General features: G+C 30.6%; 1 protein-coding gene across 1 annotated transcript in view; it reads left to right on the forward strand.

Moving 5' to 3' along the window:
- Positions 1–412: 412 nt before the first annotated feature.
- Positions 413–19,394, forward strand: part of LOC130446758 (protein big brother-like) — a 121,222-nt gene continuing 102,240 nt past the window's right edge. Inside the window, exons 1-2 of the mRNA XM_056783186.1 lie at positions 413–675; positions 14,132–14,320. Of these exons, the coding sequence (XP_056639164.1) occupies positions 499–675; positions 14,132–14,320 (366 nt within the window). The 5' untranslated portion in view covers positions 413–498. The remainder of the gene's footprint in view (positions 676–14,131; positions 14,321–19,394) is intronic.

Consider the following 19,394-nt stretch of genomic DNA (forward strand, 5'->3'; position numbering starts at 1 on the left):
TTGTGAGGATCATAAATCTAGAATGGAATTTTTCTTGTTCCCTTACGTTTTTTTTTTATTTTAGAATAAAATGTAGTATTGATTTGATTAAGCTGTCTTCTCTCAGATTTATTTTCATCTACAGTTTATAAAGAATGAGATACTTTATGAGTGTACTTAATAAAATAATACTTTCATACCCATTATCTGAAAAACAAATATTTAAAACTGGATATCAAACAATTCAAAAAAGATCAAAAAGATTATTCCAATAAAAACCATAAAGTTTTTCATAGGCCGAGGGCTCCATATCCAATACTGAGAATAAAAACAGGTTGTAATGCACCGCTATTATTGGTCTAAGTAGAGTGAACCACACCTACTCGGGCGGTAACGACTAGTAACAGCCTCTTCTTTCCCTAGTGTAAACCACAGTAACATTCTAAACGTTATAGAGTGTAGTGGTGATAAACTCTCAGTGAAATTTTGATATCGTAAGTGATTTTCAGTGGTTGAAACATGCATTCTATGAATGATCCTGCTTCGGTACTCTCAGGCATGATGTCTTTTGAATCTATTAGTTTATACGAGCAGCCAAGACCGAAGTTCCTTTTTAAAATGCCGCGAGTGGTTCCAGACCAGAAAGCCAAATTTGAATCTGATGAGCTGTTTAGAAGATTGAGCAGAGAGAGTGAGGTAAAAATTTTTATTAATTGATTATTACTCAATTAAAAACCAGAGCTTCCGCGTAAAAACAAAACGATTATAAAACTATTCATTCACATTTTTATTCACTGTTTTTTTTTCCGTATATGTTCCTCGTTTTGTTTTGTGAAGACGCTGTTATTTTTTATTGTTTTTATGCTGTTTCGTTTGGAAATCTACTCTAAATCATTCTGTGTTCTATTCCTCGTTTTTCATCTTTATCTGCCAGTTTGTACTACAATTATATTATGATGTGTCATAATGACATTCGTATGTACTGAATACACTGTCTGACGCGCGTTTCGATAACCAAGTTATCGCCTTCAGAGATTGAAGGTAAATTCAGTTTCTGAAGACGATCAGTCAATGTAATTGTGAGTGTTGGTGTAGTGATGGTGTAAACAGTGTATTTAGAATGAATATCACCAACGGTTCCAGGAATTCCAACTTACTTTCGTATGTACTTAATTTTAAGCATTAGAACTATGTGCAACTGTGTACCTACTGCAATGGAAAAAATCCCTAATTGAAATTGAAAATTATTTTATTTGTTTATTTGTAAATTCCCACTTTCTTTGCTCAGTGACTTTTCAACGACGTTTTGTTTTTTATTCTTCACCTGCCGTGGAAAAATATTTTTTTATCCAATTCTGGACAGTTTGGGTCGGTAAAAATCGTATCTTGGTTTTTAAAAAGCAAAGCTCACTAATAATGTTTTTTGACACGCTTTTATTAGCATCAGTATAAACTTGATTTTCGAGTACTTTATAATATAGAAAATTTGGAAATTTTCACTTTTAATAAGGACCGGTAATAATAAACTAATTACATGAAACCGTACTCCAAACTTCTTAATCATGGAAAAACCGATAATACATTAATTTGATAAATTTGTCCTATTGTCTTTACCCGGATCATCAAGTCGTATAGATAAATCTTTGTTCTGTGGGATTTAGGGCCGGATTAAGCTAGTGGCTTGGGGGGGGGGGCTATAGCCCCGGGCCCCAAATCCAAGAGGGCCCCATCATTTGAAAAGCATTCTGTATTTTTTGATGTGTTGATACCACAAATCTAACGTATTGATATTATTTTGTGAATTTTTCCGAGTTTTCGAATTCCTTAAGGGGGCCCCGTCATTATTTTAGCCCCGGGCCTTATAAATCTTAACCCGGCCCTGGTGGGATTAATGCAAAATAACAATAAATAAATAAATAAAAAACAAACATAGATATCTATAACAAAAATCTCATATTTTCTTTTGATATAATATCTAAAAATGAACAGAATTCATAAAATTAAAATTTCCTCACTTTTCATATACACCTTAGTCGCCATGTATATCTTTTTGTAAATGTTTTCTATACATCTATTACACAAAAATGAAAGCCCTGGCCTGTCGCATTTTTCCGATGTAAATGGTCTGGGAATCGGTGATTTCACAAAAATTTTATAGATTTTTTAATTTTAGGATGATATTTCTAGGTTAAGAGTCAAGTAATAATCAAACCATTTATATTTAGACTAAACAGTAAAAATATAATTAAAAGCAACTGAACTTAGTGGCAATCATTGAAAAAACGTTTACAAAAGGACACTTCACAAATAGAGTATTTTGTTACAACTTGGGACGAATTTTTCGGTCGATGGTTTTTCCATGTACAACCGTATTTCATATAACATTCAGAGAAACGAGCTTTCATTTTAAATCTATCTTTCATATTCGGGACCACGTAATGTTTAGCACTGACCGAGCTAGGTGTAGCAGTCACTGATGTGTGATTGGATATTTCGAGCATACATGTAATAATTTGTTCACGAAACTCTGTGCTCTTAGTTTGTTTTTTTTTTTAGTATACTACAAGAAATGAACGTTCACCAAACCAATCCACGTAAAGTTGACCCATGAGGTGCCATCTGGTCACTCACATCTATTAATGATTTACCTACATTATAATCTTCAATACATACAGGTTTTCTTATGCTTTCACCTCTTCTTTTCTTTTTGGCGGCCGTTTTTAGACCAGATTGCTTTGTGGAAAATATAAGCAAATCTCGTAATTCATTCCATTTCAAAGCTACGATGCCTTCAATGCTATTTCTGAGCTGCTATTTCGCCTCTTTTCAGTTTTCTAGTTCCTTCTCAATGTCCATACAAAATATGTTTTTATTTTACGCATTCGCAATGCAAGTGAAACACTTGTGTAATAGTTGACTGTGTACATGGTCCTGCCTTTGATGAAAAGACCCTCTGCCAAAGATAGTACTACCTTATCTGAGACTTTTGTGTTGAGTTCCTTCGATTTACCACGATATTGGTTCCATTCCAAGACTTTTAGTCCATATTTGGTTCTTTCCTTTGGAATATATTGGCGGAAGCTAACTAACAGTACAAGAATCTGAAGATAAGAGACCCTGTGTTGCGTATAAGTTGGTTTCTTCTGTGATATATTCTAAAATGCTAGGGGCTAGAAACAAGTCATAGTCTATTAGATTCGTATTAGCTAATAATCCGACATAATTATCCTTCATACCAGAACTTGGTACTGTATAATCTATGGAAGGAGCTGTCCTTGATGACCTACGCCGTTCTATTTCAGGCAATGGAGGTATATCACTATCCGAAAATGTTAACAAACGCCATGAAAACTGAGAAGGGTTCAAAATCTAACTGTCACATGTTTTGAACGTTTCCAGTATTTCTACCATAATAAAAAATAAATACATAATATCTAATCATTTTGTGAACGAAAGAGCACATTTCTCGGGGTACATCCGCTTGGGATCATCGGGATCAAGGATATCTTCTTCCTACTTGATAAATATTTACTGCCGATAAATCAATAGAAATCTTTACCAAATGAAAGTCATTCTGAGTTGGATATTGCCCACACACAAGTACGGTTGATCATCCTGTCGTTTATCTGTTCTCTCATCTGTTTGCAACTGGATAAGCTTATGTAATAGCACTTATCCGCTTAGACGGTACCTATACAAATAGTAACACTCGTTCAAAATTAAAAGACACTGTTTCAATTAACGGTGAGGTATTGAATGAAATTATTAGATTGCGAAATGATTCATACAGTTGATCAAAAAATTGAAAAGACGCTTTTATCGTAAGTTGAGATTAGAATAAGAGAATACAAATTTAACATGAAAAAGATTTTTTTAAAAATCCTATTCTGTCAGTAGGCTCAATTCAAAGCTTAATTCGCCTTTTACATTGTTGCAAAATTTATGACGATTCTGTATTATTTAAATTGCACAAATGTTCATTTATTTTTACTAATCTACAATGATATTCACCTCTACTCATTGACTTAATTATATTTAAACTGATTGTTTATGTTTACGACAGCTAACTTATCTGATTTCACTTTTTAAAATCCGGAATGGTTCAGTTGTTATTTGGTTATGTGATTTATTTGTTGAAACAACTTTATTTATTAATTAAACACTATGTAAAAGTATTAACAATTATTTGAATCTTAAATCAATGCTTTCAAGAGACTTAATCAACTTAAGTAAACAGTCTTAAGTTATCGCACTAGGTACTTTATAACATAACTTATTTCTATTTTCTCGCAGCATCTACAAGTATTTAAGAAGCTTTTAGATTTTCTAACAAACATTTGATAAGAACTACTAAATTTAGTTTTATTACTTAGATTTTGGATGCGAGTTGAACAGGATTATTTCAACCGATGTTATAGTCTATTTCAGAAAGGTATAGAGTAATAAAATGGGGAATTTCGTCCAGTTCGGCTCAATTTCGGTGTCTGTATAATGTTAATGTTAAATATAATGTTAAATAAAAAATAAGTGTCCCCAATACTATGTACATAATGCGCAATTTTTATTCTGTTAAAGTAAAATTCTTTCCTTTTTACGAGTATCCTACCGGCACGCCTTTGGCACACTATTTTCAGTGTTCGTGAATGGATAACAATAGGCTAAACCCATATGTTGACCCCAACCCGGGTGGTACTACCTGCACTTGATAAAAAGAAAGAATTTTACAATGAAATCAATGCCAAACTATGAAAGTGGCTTAAATATTCGTTGGGTCACTTTGTGATCCCTTTGCATACCTAATGAGGTTTTATTACTCTATACCTTTCTGAAATAATCTATAGTTCTGTTTTGAGATAGATATAAGTTTGTATTTGACCTTGATGTCGTTTGGAAGAGCATAAAATGATTAAAAACTTTTTGTTTCAATTTTAATACAGGTAAAAAATTGATTTTTCGAACTATTTCAGTTCGAAATGTCAGTTTTTCACCTGGTTTAAAAACTAATTTTTATTCATAGGATATTTAAAATAAAGGCTTTCTAGTAACGAAAACGTATTCTTAGAAAAAAATTTTTTTACCAGATAAAGCTCAAAAGAATCGAAATTTTCAATAAATGCAACTTAGAAGAAGAATTTGTGGCCAAATTCAACTTGACCTATTTTTTGACCAAATTAAATTAAACAATTCAATGTATGACCAAACTTCATCCCATAAAGTCAATATTTAACCATATTATTGATTATTGCAGCTTATTTAATATTTTATACACAAGTTTACATTGTTCAAGTTGCAATGAGGATTCTAACTGAAATATCTCCAACTCTTCCTGTGAAACATTTGGTGTGAGATACTCATAACTGAATGAAATTTTCAAAAATTTGTTTTGCATTATTTGCATTTCATTGAAATTATTTTCCTACAGGCTCTCCAAATGGGTAAAAGATACCTCAGATGGAATAGGCAGAAAGCTGAGTATATTCTTACTCTTTAGAGTAAGTAGATAATTTCTACACCTATAAGTGACAAGAATTCTTCGTTAATTAGTTCTTCCATTTCATTTTCACCTGTGTACAGGGTCCTTCACAATGAACTGAATCGATGTGCATATGGGAAAGTACAGCGACTAATGTTCTGAAAATTTGCTTGCATGGATTTTCCGAAATGCTCGTTTCAGCTAAAATAATTTCAGTCTCCTGAAACTTCCGGTTATACCGGAAGTGGAGCCAAATTTCGTTATTTTAAGTGGAAAGATATGATTTTTAATAAATTTTTGGAATCTACGTAAAATTTCAATATAACTGTATATGAGGCATCGTATGCCTAAAGTCCACCATTTTTTAATTATTTCACATTTTCGAAATTTTTGGACACATAAAATACACACACATGAAATAAATTATATTTCTAAGTTTTAGTGAGCCTGGTCTAATATTTATATATATATATATATATATATATATATATATATATATATATATATATATATATATATATTAGACCTGACTCACTCAAACTTAGAAATAAAATTTTTTTTAATGGAGGGCTGCATGTGTCCAAAAGTTTCGAAAATGTGAAATAATTAAAAAATGGTGGACTTTAGGCATACGATGCCTCATATACAGTTATATTGAAATTTCGCGTATATTCGAAGGGTATAAGAAGAAGTTTCAAAAAAGTGAAATTGTTTTAGCTGAAACAAGCATTTCGGAGAACCCATGCAAGCAAATTTTCAGATCACTAGTCCCGGTACATTCCCATATGCATATCGATTCAGCTCGTCGTGAAGGACCCTGTACACAGGTGAAAATGAAATGGAATAACTAATTAACGGAGAATTCCTGTCACTTATAGATGTAGAAATTATTTTTCTTTTAAGAGTAAGAATATACTCAGCTTTCTTCCTATCCCATTTGAGGAGCCTGTGGGAAAAATAATTTCAATGTAATGCAAATCATGCAAAACAAATTTTTAAAAATTTTGTTCAGTTCTGAGTACCTCACACCAACAAATGTATCATCTGCAAATTATTATGTAACTTTGTGTTACATGTGTTACCCAATTTAACAAATGGCTCCGTCCCTTTAAATATAATTCTATAATGCAACAAAACTTATACTAAAGCCCGTATTAAACACTTTCTTTAAAAGTATATGCTTTGCTTAAATCTTATGAGACCGCACCACAATCTATTTTTGATCCAAAGCTTTTATTACAAAATAGTCAAAAGTTGCAGACAATGTACAACTTTTTTGTATGAAACCATACTGGAATTTATTCTTCTACTTCTCATGCCCTCTTGTCATTGAAGGTTGGCGACCACGTTTTTAAATGTGCCTCTGTCCCTCGCAATATGAAATAATTCTCCGTCACTGAGATTTTTCCATTCTCTTATGTTACGGAACCAAGATTTCTTTTTCCCGCCGATGCCTTTCTTTCCCTCTACTCTGCATTATGTTGTTGTTTGTTGTTGTAAGATGTTTTTCTTATCTTAATAATTGTCAACAGCTTTGCTACCAATGCGTTTTACTACTTCGTCGTTGGTGATTCTGTCAGTACAGGGTATCTTCAAGATGCGTCTATTGAGCCACATTTCAAATGCCTCAAGTTTTTTGATCATTTGATCTTTCAAGGTCCAAGTTTCCATTCCGTATTGACCACATATAACATTCCATGAATCCTATTCTGACGTGGAGGTTTGACAAATGCCTTTCGAGCCATTTCAATTTTGATCTTGATTTCTTCGTCTGGATTCATTTGAGCGTCTTTGATTGAACCAATATACTTATATTTTTCCACCCATTCTATTTGTTCTCCATTCAGTGTGAGAATAGGGTTAATATTAATATTTTGGTTTATATAGTGAATTACTAATCATAAATTGAATCATCCTTTTTTTTAATTTCTTTCTCAAGAATTTTCAATAAAACATTTATAACAGAAATTGGCCTATAGTTACTTATTAATTCTTTGTCGCCAGTTTTATAATTTGGACAAACTTTACTTACTTTAAGTTCTGCTAGGCAAACACCCGTAGTTAATGCCATATTAACTAGTTTTGCTATTGGGTCTACTATAAAGTCTTTAAGGTCAATTATATCCATTTCAGTTAATTCATTACACCCAGGTGCAGAGTTTTTTTAGTTCCAATATAATTTCAGTTCAGTCTGATAATTCTTTAGGAATAGTGACAAGAAAATACGATATCTGAAATTGCCTCATCGGGTGCTATTATTATTTATTATGAAATATTTTTATAGTAGTTTGAAGAAAATGTATCTGAATGCTGCTGAATCGAAAACATTAGTTAAACATTTCGTTTTGACCGGATTCTTATGAGCATTGACGAACCCGGTCAAATTTGGAGCGCTGTAACAGCGTTATAAATGAATGAAATTAAAAAAAATTAACAGAAAAATTTTCCTCGAAAAATAATCTACTAGATTGGTCTGAAGTAATTTTTTTGTAAAATGTATAAAAAATGTAATAGAGCAAAAAAGAAAAGTTTTCATCTAAATTTTCTCACTTTTTTGCTTCTTTAATTTTAAATTTGGGGCAAAAAGTTATATAAACATATTTGTAGGCAATACAATTTGCAACTAATTATGTCTGTACAAATTTTTTCGCGGATGCATAGTTTCCGAGATATCGTGAAAAGGTGTTTACACCACTTTTTCCAAGATGAGGACCGGGGGACAAGGGTGGCAACCCCACAAACTTGAGGTTGAGCTTCTATTGACCCCCACACATGCCCCAAAAATAAAATTGCGTCTTCTAAAAAATGCAATATTCGGTTCTTAAATTGTAACATTTCAATGGACTATTATTGAATGGACGGAATCTTTAAATTTCCCATATATTCAGTATAATCTGTTGATTCAAACATTCCTAAATTTATTATATAATATATTAACTCTGTATAAGTATGTTATTGTACAATTTAATTGGAATAAGTTGAAAAATATGTCAAGTATATCCGGTCGCAGTCGACAAAAAGATTAGTCATCAGTTAAGCGTAATCCATAACCAGCTTTTATTTCCTTGAAATCGGATTATATCAAGATTAGGAAAACATAACAAAATAAATATTTTATAGTAGTTTATGGTCAATGCCGACTTGATTCCCTTTCTAAATTTATATATATAGCAAAATTATTCTTTCACAATTTTGGTAATTTACAATAGTGCGGTGAAAAAGATATGCATAACGAAATTGTAGTAAATTTTTATTTTGACTAATTGATTTCATAAGTAAACTTAGGTGCCTTGATTTTCACTTTTATGCATATTAAGATGAAGAATAATTTTTCTAATTTCTTAGACTATTTATATATATTTTTAAATTGTCCTGATTGTATATTTCTTCTGTTTTAAAATTAGGTTTTTTATAATTTGTGAAAGTCATAAAAATTTGACCTTTCGACTACTTTCAATCTTCATCTAAATATTTTGAAACGTCAAATTTTTATCTGTCTTTTAAAAATTTATAATAAAAACTAATTATAAAACAGAATAGAACTAAAATCAAGACGATATAGAACCATAAAAAAAGAATAATTTCTCAAATCTTTATTTAACACTATAAAAGTACGAAATAAAAAATCTCTTGTAAAAATTCATTCATCAAGAACTTACATTAATAGGCGAAGATAAAAGAATATCAAAATATTGAAAAGAAGGATGATCTTTGAGTTGTTTAACATTGTGTTTTTTAGTTTCACTTTTTACTATCGCATCAATCATGAGCCATAAATCTAAAAAGTCCGCGGAAATTTTATACTTTCACGGTCCCCTCGTTTTTTTTGGCTCTACAAAATTGAAAAATCATCCGATTTCGATGAATTTTTTTTAATTTTTCGTTTTTACGGCGGATTTACGAAAAAAATATGGAAATTATCTCACCTGTAGATTTCATATAGTTTTATGACTTTAAATGTGAATATAAACGCACTTCTTCGCATATAATCGTTCATAACTTTTTTACAAAGCATTAAACGCAGTTCATATGTTTTATTGTTAATCTTCAGAAGAAAACGAACATTTTGGTAAAAATAGGAAAAATATTTGTTCATTCATTTTTTATCTATATCTAACATTAGTAAGATACTATTTTTTTAATGGTGAAAATGTTCAATTTTTCAAATTTAACTTTTGATATTGAACACTTGATTACAATAAGTGATTTTAAGAATGTTTTTGTTCATTTAACTTCAATGATTACTTAAATTGTTATTATTTTTAAATGTAAAAACATGATAAATCTACATTGTTGTATATTTTTCTTTCAATTTGTTCATTTTTTGTATAGATTATGAAAAAAAATATAAAAACTTCGTTTGATTATTTGGAAAAAAGTTATCAACAATTATACGTGAATGATTGCATTTTCATGAACATTTAAAGCCTTGCAACCCATTTCCCAAATCTTTTTTTTCGTAAATCCGCCGTAAAAACAAAGAATTAAAAAAAATCGGATAGTTTTTTGATTTTTTGAGCCAAAAAATGAGACGACCGCGAAAGTATAAAATTACCAAGTCCCCTCATACCGTTTATGTATTTTTTTTAAATTGATAGTTCAAAACTATAGGAATTGAAAACGCGAGGTTTGCGTGGATTTGCAAAGCCAGGAAAATTAACAAAAATAATAATTAATAAAAAAATGTATTCGATAGATAATTTCATTCTCTTTCAGAAAAAATTTTCGCAAACAAATTTTTTTGGTCGGTAGAGTCAAGCAAGCATTTTTTGTCAAATATGTGAGGAGAGAGGAAATTTCTACCTCATTACGTAACAAGATTTTATTTTTATTTTGTTCGTTTTAATGTCTACTTTAAGAAACTACTACAGAAACTACCGGAAATATCGAGCAAACCAGCTCAAAATCTATTGACTATTCTTTCATTTTCGATAAATAGAATTATAGTCAATGAATATAATCTAGATTAAATGTTTCTTTGCGGAAATATGATTGTTCAATAATGATTAAAATTTTCGATTAATACTTTTTTTATAAAATTATTTTTATATATATTATTTATATATATATATATATATATATATATATATATATATATATATATATATATATATATATATATATATATATATTTATTTTATACACATAATGAAGTTGCTTCTAGAACTCCGATAGTTTCTGTACTTTCTGTAGTTTTTATAACTTTTCCTACTCGATTTTTACAAATTATTACAAATACTGAATGAACCGTTTTATGTATAATACTACCACTAAGGAGAAGATTATTCCGTTTTCTTTGAAACAAGAATCTTTTAAGAAATGTTAAACCGTTTCATTCTTTAGACGAAAACTTAAAATATGCGAACGTAAGTTTAAACTTTTAGTGATAGTGGGTATCATCTTTAGTGTTACAAAAAATGTATACCAATACCTGTTAATCATCGAGAAGAATATGAGTCGTAGGCGCAAACCGTAAGTAAAAATTATAATCAATATAGAAAAATAGTATTTCCACATTCATTCTAGATTATATTCATTGACCATAATTTTATTTATCGAAAATGAGGTCGGAGTCAATGGATTTTAAGCTGGTTTGCCGGCAGTTTCTGATCCTGCAAACCAAGATCTTAAAGTAGACATTAAAACAAACAAAATAAAAACAAAATCATGTTATGTAATATTTTAAGCAGACCATTTCATACCATGAGAGACAAACATTGATCGATTTTTTTATTATTATTTGTCTGGCTTTACGAAATCTCGCGTTTTCAATTCCTATAATTTTCAAAAACAATTACATACACGGTATCAGGGGACTTGGTAATATTATACTTTCCCTAATTTTTTGGCTCTAGAAAATAGTAAAATCATCCAATTTCGATGATTTTTTCTAAAATTTTCGTTTTTACGGCTGATTTACGAAAAAACATTTCCGGCCGTTTCTGAACCCTCAAACCAAAATAATCTTAAAGTAGACTTTAAAACGAACAAAATAAAAAAAAAAGGTTACGTAATGAGGGAGAAATTTCCCCCAACGCTTTTTTCACAATAATACTGGTATTTTTCATTATTGTTTTAAGCTTATTTAAAAATAGTTATTTATGCAACAAGTGAGTGAAGTAATACTTTTTTTCACGAGTAGGACCATTTGACGACAATGCCTACGAGTAAAAAAAGTTACTTTACTCACGAGTTTCATACAAAAAATCTTCTACGTCCTTAGACTTGAACAAATTCAACAAAACTTCTATCAATTTTTATTTTGTAATAGTAATAATAAAAGTACAACTATGAGCTTTTTTAATTTGAAGTGAAGAGGGCTACTACATTACTATTGGTACTTAAATTGACATACTTTTTTGGATGTTGTGTTGCGATGAACGAGAAAATTTTTGAAAAGGTATTGATACCTACAACTTGGGTTTTGCATTTTCCATTGCTTGCGAAAAGAAATGATCTATTCTGACATTTGTGGGTCATTGGTTATATTTTTTATAAATTTTTACCAAGTTTAATCAATTGATAGATATTTCACCAATAACAGTAAATCGACGTGATAATTAAAATTATAATAATTATTAATATCGTTGCACTTCATTTTACATAATTTTAGTATTTACTGATGTCTACGTCGTTATTTACTATTAAGGTACCTTTCAGTTTTGAATAAGTCGATCAAACTGTTGAAGACTTCCACGCGCGAATATCAAGAAATAAAAGTGTAACAGTTTATCGGAGAAACGAATTGATATGAGAGAAAAAGCGTTTTTGATATTATTTTGATAAAACAATTTTATAATTGCGTTAAAAATTAACACGTTTCGGCACTTTTTTTAACGCAAAAGCGTGAAAAAATTAACCGTTACGGCACTTTTTTTCACACTTTTTGACCGATTCAGAAATTACATTCTTTATGAATGAAAAAAAAACAGATGTAGAAAAAAATATTTTCAACTTTTTAGTTTGATGTGCTTTCAGTCTTTATCAAAATATATTGAAAAAAACTAATTTTAAAACATAAGAGACCTAAAATCAAGACGATTTAGAAACATAGACATATATAAAAAGTCTAAGAAATTGAAGAAATTTACAATTAATTTTACTTAATTTTCCTCTAAACGTAATTAATTCTATTTCGATATCAAAGACTAAGCAAGTTTAACCCTTTCGCTACTCTAACCGTATACATATACTCGCAAAAAAAATTGACTTGTTTTAATATAGTTAGCTGCTCAACACGACTATTTTCGCTACATATTATTATGTACGTTTAAGCATATTTCAACTTGAATTGACGCTGTGCGTCACCGTCAGAATAAATCAGACGTGTCCATATACATAATATATCTCTAGCATTCTGTGAAGTAAGTGTCGGACTATTTGTTATAAGTGAATGTTTTTATTAATTTGATACATTTGATACTTTACAATGAATTAACTGCAAACAAACATTCAGTAGGAGAATTTCAAATGAATTTGATAAAACAGAAGATGCCAATTCTATATTACGGTTATCAGCTAGACATTTTCCAACATTTCTACCTGCAACAGAATCGAAACCGAACCCAACCAAACGTTGCATTGTATGTTTAAAACAAAAAAAGAGAAAGGAATCTCGATACGTATGCGAATCCTGTAATGTTTCCTTATGCGTTGTACCTTGTTTTGCGGTTTATCATACAAAAAAAATTATTAACGTATTTGTTTGTAAACAGTTATGTTTTTGAAATACAAAAACTGATTGTTGACTGATCTACATACCCAAACCCGCCGCATCTAAATGCGACAAACTGCTCCACACGAATAAACTCGCAATAATTGAAACATACGCGCACAGAGAGCACAATATCCCAAAACGTGTTGCGCAGCGAAAGGGTTAAAAATTTATATAAAAGGCGTAATGAACTAGTGCATACTTGTTACAAAATATTTTAGTTTGGATGGAAGATTAAGTCCTTCTACATTAATTCTGTTTGTACCTTGTCCAGAATTATTTGGTTTAAAACTACAGGAACATCTAAAATTCTCTAACAATCTAGAAGGAAATTTTAACTTATTTACACAATTGGGTAATTATTTAGAATTGGGGCTCCAGCCAAAAATCGCTTCAAAAAATTTGGGGTTGTTTCTGAGGGTACAAATAGTAAATTTAAGGCGGGGGAGACATATGATTTCCATTATTTTAGACATTACATGGTACAACTTACATATGATAAATCAATGAATTTCTTTAAAATCGTTGATTATACATTTCAGAAGGTAGCAAAAAGAGGCGAGGGGGAGTAGTGTTTATAATTTGGTTAACGTTTACTCGTCTTTTTCCCCTTCTGCCACGCTCTTATTTTATTAGAACTTTGATGTACATAAATATGTGATATAAGCGATGAACTTTTTTGTTTACACTGATCCGACGATTACTGAGAATTGTATCTCTCCCATATTAAGATATCATGATTTTCACTTCTAGAAATTCACATTCTTCCGCTTTTATTCTTATTTATTGGTAAGTTAGCATATATCTTCCTCGTTCAATCTTACTGGTAGAATGAACGTTCGATTTCATACAGAATTTTTACATTTTTTTAAGAAACATATCTCCCCCACCTTTAATTATCCAAGTGGTGAAAAAATTTTTGGACACACAAGTATTTCTAATCTATGATTATCATTATTTTTCAGGTGCGATATACAGGCTATCGAGATCGACCACAAGAAGAACGAATGGTTCGTTTTCAAAACGCCTGCAGGGAAGGTCACACCGAAATTGCATTTGCAGCTACCGGTACCAACCTACAATTAGTTTTTGCACCACCTACCTCGGGATATATGCCGGAGAAGGAAATCGATTTTGATAAAGAACCGGGCAAGGTAGGGTATTTAATATTTATTTTCTATTAGTGTTTTTGGAATATTATCAAATAATCGTTACTTTAATTTCAAGATATTTCAAACGCTTAATTTGAAATTGGATATAATAAATAATTTGATATTAAGTAAAGGAGGTTTTCCACTACTATTGTACTGGGGCCCTTTCAGATCTTATTGTAGTCTATCGCTGTGTTTTCTAAGATCTAAATTTTGAGTTTGTTCCTATTATTCACGTTTTTTAGAAACTAAACATTAAAAACAAGCTTCAAAGCTTAATTTTTATCAAGCGGGTCTCTTCTATGATCTTTATTATGTAATTAAAATCCGATTTAACCCATGAGGAGCAAGTTTATTCGTTTTTTTTTTGAAGATTTGATTATAAACTAAGAATTATTTTGTCGGTGTAACTATAATAAGCAAGTGAATGATTAGTGACAAATTTTGGGTAATGTGGACTAGATACGTATACAAGGTCCTCGCCTTCAGATTAAAGAGGTGCTTCTGGCGATGCCCCAAACAATTATACTTTTGAAACTGTGGTGTTTCGAGCAAGCCAGGGACCTAATTAATTTTTCGTATACGGTAAAAACTGCCTCACGCACGAAGCCTTTTAAATGTGAAGCAAACGGCGTCTGTGGTTAGCTACTACACTGAAATTAATTTATCTCGTAATCTTCGATGTTGGTAGTATGATTCAGATCGAAAGAATTTATTTGAATTGACGTATCCAACTCGTGGAATTACAGGGACTATATTGAAAACATCTTTTAAATCATTTTCCCACACAATCATATGTACAATCAGTGAAACTTGGTATATGAGAATTTAGTTATAGCTTCCTAGATTTTAAATACCCCGGATCGATATCAACCTTTAAACGGGCATGGTATCACATATGATACCATCTGTTCAATAATTTTTTAAAAATCGGCGGTAAACTTTTGGACCTGTATCTTTCTATCAGGTCAAGGCATTTTCATTGTGAATGCGTTGGTTACGAAAGTTATAACAAAATTTATCAACAAAAAACTTCGATAGCTCACATCTCATCAGTGAAATGGCGTCTCATCCTAAAAATTTAAATTGTTTTTTGTTATTGTACAAATAATATAAGTAGTGTTTTTTGGAATGCAGTAAATTGTCTTAACTTCATAATACTGTATTGATTGCAATTATGGAAAAGAAAAATCGTGATTTTCTGTTTAAGAAAATACATTTTGTGAACGTATCATATTTGATACTTTGCTAGTTTACGGTAAAAGTTGGAATGACATTTTGTTATTAAATTGTTAATTGATATTTATTATATTATTTTGGGTATTATTATATATATATAAATTATTATTTTTAATAAAATTATTTTGAGGTAAGTTGCGTTGTTTTCTTAATTTATTGCTCTCATCTAACTGATATGATTGAATGTCCATGGGCCTTGTTGACCATTATTTATACAAAAATATTTAACAAAAGCAATCAAAACTAATTACTATCTAAATTTAATGATATTGATATTGATTTTGAATAAAAAAAATTAAAAAGACGAAATGTAAAAAAAGGACACAAAAGATGTGATTTTAACTAAATTCTAGAAATTTTTAGCTAAATAACTATAAATTTCAGTACATCCTAAACCAACACGTTATCATGTATTATACTTTATTAAAACATATGGTTCAAAAATTGATTGACATCTTACTTGAGGTCTAAATAATAGGAAATCATGACAACAAGAAAAAAGTCATTGATTAATGCTAGTTTAAATGCCTTAAATCCAAAACCACAAATTGTCAGGGGAGACCAAACTGTTCAAACAAAGTAGCTAAAAACTTTATGAGCATTTTCCTTCCTTTTTTTATCTTATGACTACTTCTTAGGCGCCCTTCTATTATTGAAAAAGTTGTTTTTTGTCTTCTTTATGATCTTTTTGGAATCAAGACATTTTCCAAAACTCATGTTGTACCTATGAGGGATTTAACTATTTTTCCATAAGTTTTTAGCAGCTATTAGTATTTTATATTCAATTAAAATTTAGTTTAGTAAAGAGTTTGCTTCTTCTCAATATAATTGTAACTAAGTAAGTATGTTCATTTCTTTGATTTTTATAAGTGCGCCAGAGAGTCGTAAACATGGTGATATGTAGAGTCAATTGTTTTGTTATTTGTATTTCTGACTTATACGAGTATCTACCACGCAAAGGTATCCTGCTTTTCTTCCAGGTATGATTGATTTGTAAGTTTCTATTCTCGTCTCTTCCGTATCTGTGAAGAAGCCATAGTACAAGTAGGTAGCTTCATAAGGATTTGTCTTGTTGGCTGTCGCACAAATTTCAACGTAATCGAAAGGAATTGATATGATGTTTCTTCTTCTCTTCATCTTTTCTACGGCGACTTGCATGGAGTCTACCTCCATCTGAGTGTGGCCTTTTTCGAGATATTTTTGAATAATGGTAAAATTTTTAAGTTTGACCGAATTTATGATGCCGTTTGAGAATTGAACGTCCCTCTTTTGATTGGTGCAGCTATCTGACTATAAGATGATAGTTTTATCTTAATCTGCATGTTATTCAAGGAACTTAACAATTATAGGAACAAACTCACTTGCATTTAATCCTCCATTAACCTCGCTCGACTAAAAGCATCAGCCTTTGTTTGATTTATTATTGTAGATTGTAAAATTATGCACAAGTTTACTTTTGTAATACAACGTTGATACTTTTAATAATGGGGTCTGCATTACGATTCCAGGTCTATAGTGAACACCATGTATATCCATCATCTAAGAGGTCTTTCTTCGTTTCCTCTATAGCCTCTTGTTTTTTTATATAGATTATATAGAATAACGTTTAAAATTCCATAAATATCCAATAATTTAACAAATATAACAAAAAAAAATAAATAATGACTCAGCTTGAGTTGAATATTTTACTGTCCGCCAGTTTGCAAGTACACTGTTGAATTTAAAATATTTGCGTCACGTGATTAACCGGTCAGGATTTTCGTTCTTGGCTACGCTGACCGCGCAGAATTTTTTCTGGATATACCTAATTCCTTTGCCATTTCATCGCTTATTTTTTCCATGCTACCAATAACTCATTTTCGCATCTTTTGGATTTAAGACATTTGCAGATTAAGGTGCTTTTAAACCCGTTAGTTTATTTCTTCTAGTCCCTTTAATCTTTGTTATTACCGAAAATCTAACAAAATCCTTACAAGCAAATAAACCTTTGTAAATATATATTTATCTATAAGGTCATAAACTTTATTAGTACCTTCAGTTGATGGAACCGTTTTTATTGTACTACCATAAAACTCCCTCGAAGGTTGTTATTCATTGGTTTACTGTAAATACCTAAAAATTCCAATTTCAAATCTAGTTTATTTGACAAAATCTTGTAATGAAATTTTATGATGGGTCGATTTTTCTTAGAAGCCTTTTTGTTTATTTGGATAATACGATGATAGAATGAGCTTTTTGATATTTTTATCTATTCTTAAATATTTTCGAACTAGGTTATTGTTCTATAAACTTACGCACGCTGATTCAAGGGTATGCATATTAAAATTAGGGATGAAAACCTTGTTGAATTGATTTTCTTTTTATATATTAGAATAAATTTTTTCTTCTAATCAGTAACGCTGGCAATTAAACCTGGAAAAAAGTGAAACTAGCCTCTTAAAGGAAAGCTTAGATCATAACGTAGGTTTAAAAAAGGTTTGTTCGCGGTAGAATATGTCACCAGATTCATACGCAGTTTGAACTTATGTGGTTTTCTACGTGATTGTATTTAAAAACGTGGTAATTGACTTTGTACTTACAAATATTAAGAATAAACCTTCGGCCAGTTAATTATATAAATTTTATTATCCGGGCTAGCTTTGAATTCAAGTTATTATTTTAGATGTTCATAAATCATTCGTGGAGGGACGTATGTTCAGAATATATTCTGAACAAAGCATGCGCATTTGACACGTCAAGAATATATTCAGAATACATTCGGAATGTGTCCAAACGAAGCTTTTAATAACAAAAAGCAACCAAGTACCGCACTATGATATGATATGAATCATACAAAATTACTATGAATCTGAAAGTATGATAACACACGATAATAGACTGATAACCTTCAAATAACATTTACATTTTTAATAACTAGTTTGCACTTTTGTTCTTAGTAATGTCTTTATTTTATTCATGTTTTTTGATAGATATACTAGAGCAAAATTGATCTCAACAATTCGATACAGTATACAGGAGAAAATATAAAGTTAGCTGGTTGAAGAATACTTCGACTAGATTGAATTAGCTTTTTTTATGGTAGTTAATTAGTTAGTAGATGCCTAGAAATTGTGGCCAAATCGTATAGGTAATAAACACCTTTTGAACATATCGAAAGAAAACAAAATTAAACGTAACAATAACGAAGCGAAAATGGATGTGGATAGGTCATATACTACGGAAACCAGCAGCTAACAGATAAAAGAAAAAAAGGCTGATATACGAATACGAAGATGAAATATCAACAAAGAACTGCAACAGATATACTTAACATGGAAAAAGGCTACAGAAACAGACAAAATCAGAAGAAAATGGAGAGCCCTCGTCAACAAAATTGGACGAATCCCGCGAAAACGACTTATGAGGATAGCGAGCTCATCGTTTTACTACAGTTGCTGAAAAACCGACGGGTCCCTTTTGCTACTAGGAGCTATATCACGATGATGAAAATGATTTAACTAATTACATTCAAACTTCTATAACACTGGTAGAAAGTAGCAATTAGTAGCAGGATAAAGAATACTTCGAGTAAGTCGAATTAGCTTTTATTTTGGTAGTCAATTAGTTAATAGACACCTTCGGAACATAACGTAAGAAGACAAAATTAAACGTAATAACGAAGCGAAAATGGATGTGTATAAGATAGACACTGCGGAAACCAGTAACAAACATAAAGATAGATGCATTAAATTATAATACAACAGACAAAAGAAAAAGGGGCTGACCTGTACGAATATGAAGATGAACTATCGACAAAGAATTGCAACAGATAAACTTAACATGAAGAGAGACTACATAA

The sequence above is a fragment of the Diorhabda sublineata genome, chromosome 7 (genome assembly GCF_026230105.1).
Source record: "Diorhabda sublineata isolate icDioSubl1.1 chromosome 7, icDioSubl1.1, whole genome shotgun sequence".
Classification (NCBI taxonomy): Eukaryota; Metazoa; Arthropoda; class Insecta; order Coleoptera; family Chrysomelidae; genus Diorhabda; species Diorhabda sublineata.